Below are 14,481 nucleotides of genomic sequence, written 5' to 3' on the forward strand. Positions count from 1 at the left end.
CCACCGAGACCATCCCTCAGCCCTGGTCCATCCTCTTCTGTCTTCTCTGCCTGTAAAATCCTCTTCTTCTAAGGTCAGGCTCTCATCTACTTCTGCCACGAAACCCTCCCTGATCTTCCCAGATGAAAGTTCACTTTTCTTCTCTTCATAGCAAACACTTTGGACACCTCCTTTGCACTTATCACATCCCATCTTGTATCATCTTTATTTCTGTACAAGTCTGGCTCATATTGGACTATAAATTCCTTGGAAAATAAGAACGATTTTGTTGCTTCATCTTTGTCCTCTAAATACCTGGAGCAGTGCCTTGTACACAGTAGCTATCTTCTAAATGTTTAATGGAGTTGAACTAAATTGAATGTAGAAGAGATGAGACTAGCCAATAGTAACCTGCCTTAAGAGATAGTGTGCAAAAGGTTTGTTTGAGAGACTAGGCTATCTCCCAAATCTAATCAGAGACGGCTGGGAGGCCCAATGGTAGAGTATAGGACTTAGAATCTTAAGAAGTCCTGAGTTCCAATCCTGTCTTAAACACTTACTAGCCGCATGACCCTGGGCAAGTCACTTAACCACTCAGTCTCAGTTTCCTCATCTGTAAAGTGGGGATAATAGTAACACCTACCTTAAAAGATTGGGTGTGGATGAAATGAGCTAACATATGTGAAGTGCTTTGTAAACCTTGAGGTGCTGTATCAATGTTTTCTATTATTGTTAATCAAGAGACCAGTGTGCCTCTTTTAAAAAAACTGTCAAGGAGGACTTAGTTTAAAATATAACTAAAGAAAACAAACTAATCCAATCCATTGTAGCGTGTCCATCATGAGGTAATTGTATAATAAATGGATGATGTCTAAATGGCTTCTGAAAAAAAATTATCATAGATTTAGAGTTGGAAGGAACTTTTGAAAATAATCTATCTTGGTCATTTTTGGGGTATTTTTCATATATTTTATTTTAATATTTATTTAAAAAAAATTGAAATACAAATTCTTTCTCTCCCTCCAGCTCCTCCCCCCATGTATTTCTCTTAGTCATTCTACAGATAATGAAACTGAGGCCTGGAAAAGTTGAGCAACCAGCCTAAGGGCACATAGGTAACATGTGGCAGAAGGCAAACCTAATGTCCTTTCTATTATTCTGTATTACTTATCAATAGATAATACTTTGTCAGACTTTGTCTGGCACTGAGAGAGTACACCCTGTCTGACTGACAGGTTCACATGGCAGACAACCCTTAGGGTGGAGATGGGAATGCAATGGAGTAGGAAGGGGAAGGAAAAGAGGACATGGGGGAAAGGAATTGCGATTTGTTGCTGGGGCTGGGAGGGATCAAGGCTGTGGGGAAGAGAACAGGAAGTAATAGCTTCTAGTCCTTTTTGATAGCCAGAAAAAAATACAATTCACATTTACATGGCATTTTATAATTTGTGAGATTATTTATTCACAATAAAAGCCTATAAACTAGTATTAAGCCAATTTTAGAGTGAAAATACTGAGCCTGGGAGAGGTGAAGTAACTTGCCCACAGTCACATGGCTAGCTAGCAAGCAGAGAAGCCAGGATTTGAATATGCCCTTAAACCAGTGCCTAGCCCCACTCCATGACACTACACAGTCTAATCAGATAGAGAGACAAAAATAACTTTATTATTTCTCTTTTGACTTACTTTCCTGGGAGTCTATGTCCATGAGGGCAGGAAGTCCTTGAGTGAGTTTGCTATAACCCGAGCTATCTTCTAAGGGGCCAGAGAAGAGGTTGGTGTTTGTGTGGGGGGTGGGGTGGGGGGGTGTGGAATTAGAGAAAGTTTGTGTTGGGGACATGACAAAGCAAGATTTTGTAACCTAGATATGTCTTATGGGCAAATCATTTAGAAAATCATTTGTAGACCAAAGGGAGCAAGGCCAGAAAGGTGTACATCTGCTTCCTAGGCTGGCGATGGATCAGAAGTACTGGGCGCAGAAGGCAAGCAGAAAGAGGACTTTGGCATAGGAACAATGTTAAGGTAGTTGGTATACAGTGGAAAAAGAAAAACTTGTTGTTCAGTTGTTTCAGTCTGTTTTCTTGGCCAAGACACTGGAGGGGTTTGCCATTTCCTCCTCCAGCTCATTTTACAGATGAGGAAACTGAGGCCAACAGGGTTAAGTGACTTGCCCAGGGTCACACAGTTAGGGAGTGTCTGAGGCCAGATTTGAACTCAGGAAGAGAAGTATTCCTGACTTCAGGCCCAGTACTATATCCACTGTACCCATATAATATTTGATCAAATAATTAGTAATAATATTCATTTTACAGATAAGGAAACTGAGGCAACAGGGTAAGTGACTTGCCCAGGGTCACACAGCTAGGAAGTGTCTGAGGCCAGATTTGAACTCAGGAAAATGAAGTCTCCCTGACTCCAGACCCAGCACTTTATCCACCGCACCACTTAGGTGCCCAGTGAGTACAAGCAGAGGATCTGGGTTTGAATCTAAGCTCTTCTACATAGTAGTAATGAAACCTTGGATGAGTCACATTCCTTTTGGGGGCCTGTTTTATTATCTCTAAGACAGCCACGGGCTAGATGAGCCTAAAGGTCTCCTCTAACTCCAAAGCTCTGTAGACTTCTTTGATGTCAAGTCGTACCAGGGGTGGCCCTTGGCCAGATCCCTAAGGATTCTGATAACCAACAGCTACCCCTCCCCCCATTCCTTAATGGAGGTCAAAGAAGACCTGACTAACACACACCCAGTGGTGGTGGTTGGGAAATGATGCCCAAGAAATGGGGTCAGAAATAAGGTAAGATTTTGCAGGTCGGATATATTTTACAGTCAAATTCTGAGGAAGGAAGCCTGGACAGCGAAGGGCCTTGAGATCATGACATATGAGGATTGGTTGAAGGAAATGGGGATATTTAGCCTAGAGAGGAGAAGCCTTAGGGGAGACATGATAGCTGTCTTCAAGTATTTGAAAGGCTGTCATGCGGAAGAGTGATTAGATTTTTTTTTTCCTCCTTCTACTTGTCCTCAGAAGGCAATTCTAGGAGCAACCTGGAGGAGCAGAGAGGCAGATATTGGCTCAGTGTAAAGGAAAATGTGAGAGCCTTCCAAAGGTGGGGTGGTAGCCTCGGACTGGCCGGCTTCCCCCTCAACACCAGTCTTATAGGATCTGCTATAAAGAATATTCTTGTTGATGTTTGGGTTGGACAAGGTGACCTCAAAGACCCCTCCTAATCCTGTATTTTTGTGATTCTAAGACTCCAACCCACGAGCACCATTTCTTCACTGTACAGTATTTCTTTCTACAATTGTCCAGTTCCCTATAGGGCCAAAGCTCAGAACCCTTAGGAAATTTTGTCTTCTTCTTTGTGCCTCCTCTTGCTTTTAGCATCTGAAGTCCCCAATTCTCACTGTCCCCCAAACTTCCCAGATCCCCAGAGCATTAATGACTAATGATGGCTATTACAGTGATTTTCTTTGTGTTAATCTGTAAAATTACCAGGGGTGGTAGGGCTGGTTAGATCAGGGAGACAACATGGCCTAGTGGATAGAGAGCTAGTCTTTAAATCAGAAATATCTGCTCTGATACATGCTGTCTGTGTGATCTTGGGCAAGTCATAACCTTCTGGTGCTCTAGGCAACTTCCTGAAACCATAAATTGCAGAGGCATTAAGCTGCATTGGTTGTGGGGATTTTCTGGGAGCTCCCTATAAAAATAAAACCATAGGTCCAGTTACTATCCCTCTCCTACACTAGATGGAAAGAGAATCGTATTGAGTCATTAGCTCTGGGTTTGAATCTTGGTTCTGCTACTTACCAGGGGAATGACCGTGGGCCAGTCACTCACCTTCTCCAAGACTGTTTCTTCACCTGTAAAATGAGGTTGTCCTAGACGGGCTCTAAGATCCCTTTCAACTCTCAATTCTATGACTAAATCACCTCCAAGGCCGTCTCAGTTCTATTATTTTATGCTGTCTTTCTTTCTAGGCAACTTCTACATTTTAACAGGGTTATTCGGGAGACAATCCATCAAAGAATTGATTTCTGATGGTGGGAATTCCAGGTCCCATCTGGTAGAGATTTCATTATCTTACTGACTCATTGTGTGAGTGTCTGCCTAAGCTAGGCCTCCTTACTCTCCTGGTGTGTGGGGTATATGGTTGTAGGTGGTACTTTCCTAGTACATAGGGGTGAAGGTCAAAGGGGATAAGTGGTGAGGCCAGAAGGGCTGTGAGCCCAAATCTGACACCCCGATGTGGTTGCGACCTTCCCCCTTCCTCCCCAGAAAGGGAGGTACCAAGCCAAACGCTGAGGTCCACTTCCCCAAAGTTCCTGGTTACCAGTTCCCCCACTCCAGATCTGTGGGGTACATATTATAGGCCTAAGCGGGGCCCTTTAACCAACATTAACCTAATTGCTGAGTGATAGATGGCACGGCGTGAGCATATGGTGAGTCATTACCCGGCCCACCAATCCTACCACTTCCTGGGCCCCGGTGCTAGGCCCTTCTAGCCAAATTCATCTCACGAAGACATCTGTAACGATCACGCCTGCTGTTTGCTGCCCGGGATGAAGGCTTTAATGATGTTAACAAACTTTGAAACCTCGAGAGCTCTAATGAGCCCGGCGCCACTGGAAAGCGATGTTTGCATCCAGCCAGGCCCCAAGGCTCACTCCATCCCTCCTGCCGGCCCCTTCCACGAGGAAGGAGACTGTGGCGGTTTTTGAGGGTAATTGACAGCAAGGTGCTGCTGGGAGAGACCCCCACTCTGACCCCGCATTTCTACACTTTGCTTTTATCTCCTCATGTTCGGCTCCTCTGTCGGAGCTGAATGAAGTTCCTTCCCCTCTTGCTGGGAAGCTGGAGCTGCTTTGGTGATAGCTATGTTAAGAAGGTGGAACTTAACGAGTCAAGAGCTCTCGGCTAAAAGCAGCACATTCCTGCACTTCTTGTTGGGGGGACCTCGGAAGCTTCTCCACACCTGTTCCTCTCTTTTTTGGCAAAGGGACTGGGGAGTCTAGAGGTAAGTGCTTGGAACTCAAGGGAAATTTCAGGTGAGCTCGTCTGAGAATCCTGCCCAGACCACAGCATTATACATGGAGAGCTGGAAAGGACTCAGAGTCCATTTAGACGAATCCCTCATTTTATAGAGGAAACTGGGACCCAGGGGAGGTGGAGTGACTTGTCCAAGGCCACCTAGGTACTAAGCATCAGAGGTAGTACTTGAACCTAGGGCCTCTGCCTCCCACCAAAGTCCGCTCTCTTTCCCTCGATTCACACTCCTCAGCAAGGCACCATTTCTAAAAAGGGGCCCTTCTCACCCTCACTACAGTCCCTGTAGACTGGTGGTGGCTCCTGGCCCTTTTCCTTTCTCTCCAGTCGTCTACGCTGGAATAAATGCAGCTCTCAGATGCTCCCCACCTATTTTCTCTTTTCTCTTTCCTTTAAAATTTTCCCTCCCCATCTTTCTTCCTTGATTTGTCTCTCTCTCCCTGCTCTGTCTCCTTCCTTGAGAAGAGTTTAAGGTCAGGGTTAATTAGCCCACAGGTCCTTTGATGTCCTCACCCCAGGTTGACTACTTTTCTCTCCCGAGCTGGTCACACTTTCCCCCACAAGTATCTTGGAGGGTTCTCTCTCCAAAATGAGTCTTTCCCACCTCCCTCTTCCTCAAGAAGCAATGGCTAGTTGTGACCTTGAACATCAAGGTGGGCTTGGATAGTTCCTAGCATCCTTAGAATTTCTGACTCCAGGAAGTTGGATTAGGAAATCTTGGAACCTGGTGGCCAGGGACTATGCCTCATCAATACAGGCCAACTGTGAGGTGGGGAGAAGAGGTAGGGGGACAGGAAGAAGTAGACAAAGGAATGACCTGACTATACCCCATTGCCTGGCTCCCTTGGACTAGCCTTTCCTCAAGACCACCAATTTTTCTTTCTGAAGCTACGTTCTCAGGAGGACTGGGGTGACTTTATCAAAAGAATCATTCAGTATGTCTTCACTGCCCATCCCACCCCCAAAAACCCATGGTGGGAAGGTCTCCTCCTTTTCTTCCTGCAGTCCCCAGCCTGCCGCCTGCCACCTTGGCCGCAACCAAATGAACACCCCAAATTGGAACATATGTCACTCCTGGAGCCCCGTCCGCCTGTCCGCCGCTACATGCCTATTTTCTAATTTCCAGCTGACATTTCCCTTAGTGAAATAAATGAATTTGCTCCAGCGGAGGCCCTGCTCGGATTAAGCTGCTGTCATAGCCCCATGTGCCAAACAAATTGTCGCCTGCAGCCCACCATGTGGGATGCATTCCAATGGGGGTTGGGAGGGAGGAAGCTGAGGGTGGGGGGGGGGTGGGATGGCAAGGAGGTTGAGGAGCTGATGTTTGTGGGAAAAGTGTCTCCGCTGTGCTGTAGGGAGGGTTCTGAATGAGATGTCACAGCAAAGCCAAGGATCTTGGCCTTTGGAGAAGCTGGGAGCTGGGGAGGTGGTCAGGGAATAAACCTCTCAAAGCCATTTTATAAGTACAGTGGGGTTAGGAGGTGGGTTTGGAGGTGGGGAGTCTCAGTAGACAGAGCAACTTCACGGTGTGGGTTAAACTAGAAAACCTCGGAGGTCTCTTCCAACTTTGGAAATTTATGTGGAGGGACACAAAGGTGAGGACCATCTGAGAACTGGGAGTAGGGTGCGTGAGTTGGGCTGGGGGGTCCAGTAGGACTGCATTCCTTTCCTTAGGCTGATGATAAGAGGGTGAGTCTGGTCTCAGGGAAGGCCCCTGGGGGAAGGAGAAAGCACACTCAATTGCTATTCTTGAAAGGGGTCCCCTCTCCCACTAAGAGAAGCTAAGATCAGGACAACGCAAACTCACTGCTCGGCGATGATGTACTCCCCAGGGAGGGGAGTGCACGGCACCCCGGCCACCTGCACATGCTGGGCGATCTCTGAGAAGTCTAGACCCAGGTTCACACCGTGGATGGTGACTCGAGTCCCTCCTTCAGGGGGGCCGGACATGGTCAAAATCTGCAGAGGAATGAGTGATAGGGATTAGTGAGCCGTGGTGACCAGTGGCAACATCATTGTCAGGAATGCTTGTCCTTCTAAGAACTTGGGGGACTTTCGTGGATCCTTGGCTCTGACTAACTTCATCTGTATGACCCACTTTGGGAAATGTCATCGGCTGTCCTGCGAGTAGGGAACCTAGACTCACACTGTGTATGAAACAAAATAGAATGAAAAAAATCTTACCTTCCTCCAGAGAGGTGGGGGACTACAGGCTCAGAGTGTTGTAGACATTGTCACATGTGTTTACTGTATCAATTGGTTCTGCTTTGTTTTTTTTTTTTAGGACAGATAGTAAATATTTATTGAATGAATAACAATCATCATAATAGTTTATATTTATATATCACTTTAAAATCCTGATTTACTTTTCTTTGTTACAAGGAAGGGTTTAATAACAGGTATGGTATTGTGCTATATCTGGAAATGATAAGTGAGATAAAAACAAAAGATATCAACAACAAAAAAAATTAAATGGGGGCAGTTTTGTGGCACGGTGAGCAAAGCACTGGCCCCAGAGTCAGGAGGACCTGAGTTCAAATCCGGCCTCAGACACTTGACACATATACTAGCTTTGTGACCTTGGGTAAGTCACTTAACCCCAATTGCCCTGCCTTTGTCCCTCCAAAAAAAATTTAAATGGAGGTAAATCAGTAAATGTCATTCATTTCAAAGAAAGAGAAATGGCTTTCAGAGGATCTCTCTACACATACTAGGATAGACCTAGGTTCATGAACCTAAAATTGGAGGGGACCTCAGAGGTCATCTAATCCAACCCCCTTGTTTTACAGATGAAGAAACTGAGGCCCAAGAGTAGTCAAGTGACTTGCTCAAGGTCATGTAGGTAGCAAATGGCAGTCCTGAGATTTGAACTCATGTCCCTTGATTCTAAATTCCTCATTCCTTCCATTGCACCCCAATGCCTTCCATAATTGAGGTAATTAAGAATCTCATTTTTCCCTGGGCAATAGGTAAGAACAAGGGTTGTACTGTCAGATTCTCCCTGAAGGAAAGTCATATCCTCCAGTTGACGTGAATTTTAGGCTCAATGGATTACATTCATATATTGGGTGTTCTGGAGCGATCTGAGGGGGAGGTGTTATGATGTGGTAGACTTGGAAACCAGAAAATCTTACTCCATACTCCAGTGTTCTTTTCCCGGCAGAATTCTGTCTCCTTTGATTCATTCCCCCATTCGTTGATGAAGGTGTTGAAGGCTACTACATCCTTAATATTGAGTTAGATGTTGTAAGGGACATAAAATAAGTATTGGATAGAGGTATTTTAGCATGGTAGAAAGCACGTTGGATTTAGAAATCAGAAAACCTGGGTTCAAATCCTGGATCTGCTGTTTACTGTTATGCATCCTTGGGTAACCTCCTTGGGTCTCAGTTTCTCATCTGTAAAATGAATGGGTTGGACAAGATGGACTTCAAGTTCCCTTTCAGCTTAGAAAGACTATGACTCTATGACAGTCTCCAGCTGTATGCCACTCACTTCTTGGGTCACCATGTTCTGGGCACAGTGGAAGAACTGGGATGATGGCATCTCTCATACACGTGGGGAATCTGCTATACTACCTCCTTCCTGAGGACTTCACTTATCACACCAGCCAGGAGTGATCTCTCCCTCCTCTGTACTTATGGGATCATAGATTTCCTGCTGGGTGGGACCTTAAGGCAATTGAGTTCAACCCTGTCATTTTATCGGTGATGAGAATGACGACTCAGAGAGCTTTGTGGTTGGTCCAGGCTAACATAGTTAGCAAGGTATGCTGCTGAGGCTGGGTTTGAACTAAAGTCTTCCCGACTCCCACAGCCCTTGGTTTATCACTCATCACCACATACCACCTTGTGTGATCATTATTCTGGGTGAATCTCCTAGCCCCTCAATAGCTTGTTTCCTAAGCGTGGGAATCCCAACTTAAAAAGCTTTGTATTCCTCATGATACTCAGTTCAGTAACCCATACATACATAGTAGCTATACAATAAATAACTTTATGAAGGGAAGAAGATTTTTTTCTGAGACGACTTTCTTCTAGAATCAAACAGTCTTAAAGATCTGTAAAGGATCTTGGATCATTCTTCCTTCCTTCCCTTCCCCTCCCCTCCCCCATATGACAAAATGTAAGCGTCTTGAATGAAGGGACGAGTTTTGCTTTTCCTTTCTATACTCGGGGCTTTGTTGGTGGTGGTTTAGTTATTTTTCAGTTGTTTCCAACTCTTTGGGGCCCCATTTGGGGTTTTCTTGGCAGAGATACTGGAGTGGTTTGCCATTTTCTTCTCCAGCTCATTTTACAGATGAGGAAACTGAGGCAAATAGAGTGAAGTGACTTGCCCAGGGCCACACAGCTAGTAAGTGTCTGAAGCTGGATTTGAATTCAAGAAGATGAGTCTTTCTGACTCCTGGTACAGTCCACTGGCTGTACCATCTAGCTGCCTTGAGGGCTTAGCTCTGTGCTTGACACAGTAAACACTTAAATGTTTGTTGATTGGGTTAACAAGTGGGGGGTAGAGGTCTGAGTTCAAGTCCACACAAAGAGCTCAGGGCTCAGATGGCCTTACTCGCCTCTGTCCCAGCTGGGTCACTTCCTGACAGCTACACCTAGGGGCCCTTTTCCTTCAGGTCAGTGGCTTGGCCTCTTCCCTGGGAATAAACCATTTCACCTTATAAATAAAAAGACAAATGTACAGATTGTGAAGATACAGAGGAGAGCTTGCTGAGGTGTCTCTGAGCTTCCTCCAGTTGGGAAGGTGGAGGGGGAGGAGCTGCCAGCACTAAGCCACAGCCACTGGCCACCTGTCTGCCTTCAGGGGTTCTAAAAATACCCAGTGACAACTGGGTTACCCCCTCTCCCCTCTCCTCTATCCTCCCACCCCTGGCTCCAGGTGCCTTAGGCCCCACGGGCTCTGGGAGCTGGAGCCTCGTTAGTGGGTCACTGGGAGGCAGGCTCTGGAGGGTTGCCACTGCAGGAGAACTTCATTAGTATCACAGTTGCCATTGCCTCTATTGAGGAGCTCAGGAAATAGCTTTCTCCAGCCCTTGGGTCCCCTTGGCCCCAGGCCCTCAGCCCCCTCCTCACCTACAGCTGTGGTGTTCTTCTCCTCTCTCCCTCTCCCTTCAGCCTCTGTCACATGTTCTCTCCATTGAAAAAAAAGTCTCTGCCTTGCTGTGGTTAATTACAACCTTTCAGAGAAGCTGAAAAACGAAATATTTCAGGGAACCTAAAAATATTTTCCTCCTGCAGGTAAGGTAGGGAGCTGAGATTTGATTGTGGGGTCATTCTGGGGCACTGTCAGGTAGCTGCAGGGGGTGGGCTATCCCTGGATGAAAAGTTTTCACTGCTTGTTCTTTGGGTTTGGGGGCAGTGGCTTGCTGGAATCCTGGTTTGTTACTGTTCACAGATACACGCTTGTTATTGCAGGGTGACCTGTGGACAATGCTTTATAGGGTAGTGCATAGGCAAGTCTCAAGATCATAGGATTTTAGAGCTGTAAGGCACTTTAGAGATCTTTTTTTTTCCCACTTCCCCTTTATTCTATAAATGAGGATGCTGAGGCCCAGAGAAATGATGTGCCTCGATGAAGGTGACATAGGTAGTAGGTAACACAGATAGGATTTGAGCCCAGGCCTGCTGATGCCTTGCACTAAAAGGGTCAGGGTCTCTCACTGCATTCTGGGTAATCTCCAGTCATCCTGGTGAATATCTGGCCACCAGACCCAGATGGCTCTGGAGGAGAAAGTGAGGCTGGTGACCTTGCACAGCTCTCCCTCACTCCAATCAAAGTCATCTGCAAGTCATGTCATTTCTCCGATGTCATGGTCCTCTTCGAGAAAGAAAGACAAACACACAACAACAACCTGATGCCAAAGCCAGTGCCTTTTCCTCTACAGTAGGCTGCCTGGCTTATTGTTTTCTGTAGGATAGTTCACGCTCCTCATTCACTATAGTGGTTTGTTATTGTAGGACAATAATCCTGTAGCAACATAATCCTGTTTCTAGTGCTTAGAGAAAGAGAGCCGTAGTTTATTCGGTGACTGACTGACAAGTGATATAGCTCTGGCAAGGGGACCTCAGACCAGGAAAGAGTCGGATGTAGGGAACACATAAGTCTTGCTGAGTTCCTTCTAACCTGGATGTCAGCTCTTAGGTGAATGAAGCCATTTTTCCCTAGGTAGTCACCAAACCAGGTGGTCCCCCATTTCCATAGAATTTGGAGTGTATAAAAGACTCTAGGATGCTGTGGACCATGCCAGGGGTACCTGGAGCACATTTCTCCCCAGGAGACACAGGTGGTGAGCCACTCAGGTATGGACTGACACAGTTTATAGGTGTACCTCACTTTAAATAAGCCAGAAATGTGAACATCTTGATTTTTAAAATGGAAATTAGGAGATAATTGTTTGATTTTTGAGACAATTCACAACAGGGTTCTTTTAAATAACCAACTGTCCTAGAGAATTTAAAATATGATTTGATTAATGAAAGTCCTATTTCAACACAGCTTTAAAGGAACCCATCAATTAGAGGAAACAAAAATTCACCCATACCACAGGGCAAGGTCAGACAGGTCCACCCAAGGGTATGCTAGTAAATATTTAATAACTGGCTCTCCAGAAAAAAAAGGTATGCACAACAAATTTTTAAGTTTAATTTGAATGATTAATATTGTCTCCATCACTTGAAGTCTAGACAATTCACCAAACAATTAATTAAGCCCTGATTTGTAGTGTAGTTCATACTGAAATTTTAACAATGGGCCCTCCCAAGGCAGTGGGAGTTGGCTTCAGTTCACCAGTATGGGCATCTTCCTCTCTCTATGCGGGTACAACCAGAGGAGAATGGCGTGGAGACAGTGTGGTACAGTGGCAAGAAAACTGGCTTTGGAATGAGAAGACCAGGTTTAAATCCCAAGCCTGTCATTATTTTCTGTGTGACTATGAGCAAGTCTCTTTGGGACTCAGTTTCCTCAAAGGTAAAATGAGCGGCTTGGACCAGCTGACCTATAAGTTCCCTTTTCCAGATTTAAAATTCTATGGTGCTTATGATTATATGACTGCAGCTGGAGAAGGAGGAAGGTGACCACTGGGGAAACAATTAATAGCCAAGTTCCGGGAAACCCCAAAAAGCAAGGGAGTGGGCCCACGTGGATGCTCTGTGAAGGAAGCTCCCTGGGCCCCAATCCTTCTTATAGCATCCAGGACAAGTAGCAGTTCAAACCACACACTATCTTCTCCAGCTCCAAAAAAATCCTCAGTGCCAAGGCTTAGCGAGAATGGGGCTTAGGACCTGGAGATGCCAATCCTATCCAATGCCTGTCGCTGCCTGCATAATCTTCTTAATGCATAGGTCTGATCAGATTGCTCTGATCAGTAATCTTCAATAATTCTCAATAGCTACTTGTGGGAATTGCAGGTTAAAGTCCAAACTTAGCCTTGAGTTAAATCTCTGGTGGCTGCCAGAGGCAGGGCAGCTACGTGGTACAGTGGATAGAGCGCTGGGCCTGGAGTCAGGAAAACTCATCTTCCTGAGTTCAAATCTGGCCTCACTTACTAGCTGTGTGACCGTGGGCAATTCACTTGACTCTGTTGGCCTCAGTCCTCATCTATAAAATGAGCTGGAGAAGAAAATAGCAAACCACTCCACTATCTTTGCTAAGAAAACCCCGAATGGGGTCACAAAGAGTCGGACAAGATTGAACAATGATTTAAAGCTCCGAATATCATCTATGCCCCTCACCTCGCACTCCTTCCCTTTCACAGACTCTACAGGTTTGCCTTAAGTTAATTCCCATGCCTGCAATGTCCTTCCTATCTATTCTTGCATGTTGAAATCCTGCTAATCCTTCAAGGCCCAGGACAGGTGCCTCCTGCCCGATGAAGGCTCCCCTATCCCCCGAGGCAGCCATGATCTTTCTGTTCCCCCTTGGATCTCTCCAGTATATTCCACTTTCTTTGTGCACCTGCCACGTTCTGACCTGTATTCTAGTTATTTATGTGCCTGTCACACCCTTGAGCAGATTACAAGCTCCTGGAGGGTAGCTGCAGTGCCATTTGTCATCGTTGTGCCCTCAGGGATTTGCCGGGACCTTGCCGACAGTAGATGCTTGATAAATGTTCGAGGAATGGAAAGGAGCTGAATATCCCCTTGCCCTCTGCGTTCAGTTCCAGGCTCAGTAATCAGCCCCTCTAATTCCCAGACTAGGTCAGAGGATGGGGCTCTCCTGGCAGTTCTTAGTAGAGCTTCCGTTCTTGAGAGCCCGGGACACCGATGGCTGGCACTCCACCTCTCCAAACTGGCTGGCATTTATTTTGTACATATTCTGAATCTACTTCCATGAGTGTGTGTTGTCCGATTGGAACACAAGCTCTCTGAGGGCAAGGTCGATTCAATCTTGTGTTTGCGGTCCCACTGGCTAGCACAGTGCCTAGCACCCACTACCATTCAATGAATGTTTTTTGATTGAGAGACTGACCCACCTGCCTGGGAGTGGGGAGGGGCTATCCCAATTTTATACTCTTTCTTGCCAGTTCCATGGGGGCTCCTGGCAGGTGAATAACTTCTCTTCCTCAGTCCAAGGAGCCCTGTGACAATCCAGGACTGAATCACACGAGTGCTGTTTGGTGGATGGCAGCCCAGACATCCAGGTTGGAGGTCCCTTTTCTGGCTATGCCTCATTTTTCCTCTTGGATAAGATGGAGAGTATCTTTTAAGCTCTCCATCCCTTTCTTACCCCTTACTTCCCTCGGACACTTTCTCACTTGTCTCCTAGAGGTGGCAGTGTGAGTGACTAGGATTACGATGGGTTTACATCCCTTCTCAGATATATCAGCAATCTGGAAGTACAAGTCAAGGATATTCTCCAGGAATCAATATGATATAACAAACTTTTATTAAGTGCCTACTATGTGTGAGTCACTGTGCTAGGCACAGGGGATATAAAGATAAAAGATGACGCATTCCAGTACCTTGAATTTTTCTACCGAGTGTGGGGATAGGAGATAAGACACATACACAGAGAAATGTAATACAAGGTAGAGGGGTGATGGAGCAGAGGAGAGATTCAGACAGGAGGAAGAAGAGAAGACTTAGGGGGTATGAGATCATACTCTTAAAATATTGTCACAGTTCCACAAGGGATTAGACCTTGTTTAATGTTTGCATTTGATGTCATATGCCACGTTCCACATCTGTGGAGCACCCTCACCCCTTGCAAAGGAAGAAGAAGAGGTACATGCTCATACACCTTCTTTGGGGTAAAGCTTGGTCATTACAATTTTGCAACATTCAATTTCGACTGTTCTATGGTTGTTATTCTTTGCATTTACCTTGTTGGAGTCTTTCTGCCTATTATTTTTCTGACTGCCTACCTCCCTTTGCATCAGTTCATACAGAAAATAATTATAAGAACTAGCATTTATATAATGCTTTAAGGTTTGCAAAGCACTTTACAA

At 45.7% G+C, this 14,481-nt stretch overlaps 1 protein-coding gene across 1 annotated transcript in view; it reads right to left on the minus strand.

The window, feature by feature from the left end:
- PLXNA2 (plexin A2) overlaps nucleotides 1-14,481 on the minus strand; it is a 330,148-nt gene that overhangs the window by 49,344 nt on the left and 266,323 nt on the right. Inside the window, exon 13 of the mRNA XM_036756742.1 lies at nucleotides 6,835-6,986. Coding sequence (XP_036612637.1) covers nucleotides 6,835-6,986 — 152 coding nt within the window. The remainder of the gene's footprint in view (nucleotides 1-6,834; nucleotides 6,987-14,481) is intronic.

This window comes from Trichosurus vulpecula, chromosome 4 (assembly GCF_011100635.1).
Source record: "Trichosurus vulpecula isolate mTriVul1 chromosome 4, mTriVul1.pri, whole genome shotgun sequence".
NCBI classification, from domain to species: domain Eukaryota; kingdom Metazoa; phylum Chordata; class Mammalia; order Diprotodontia; family Phalangeridae; genus Trichosurus; species Trichosurus vulpecula.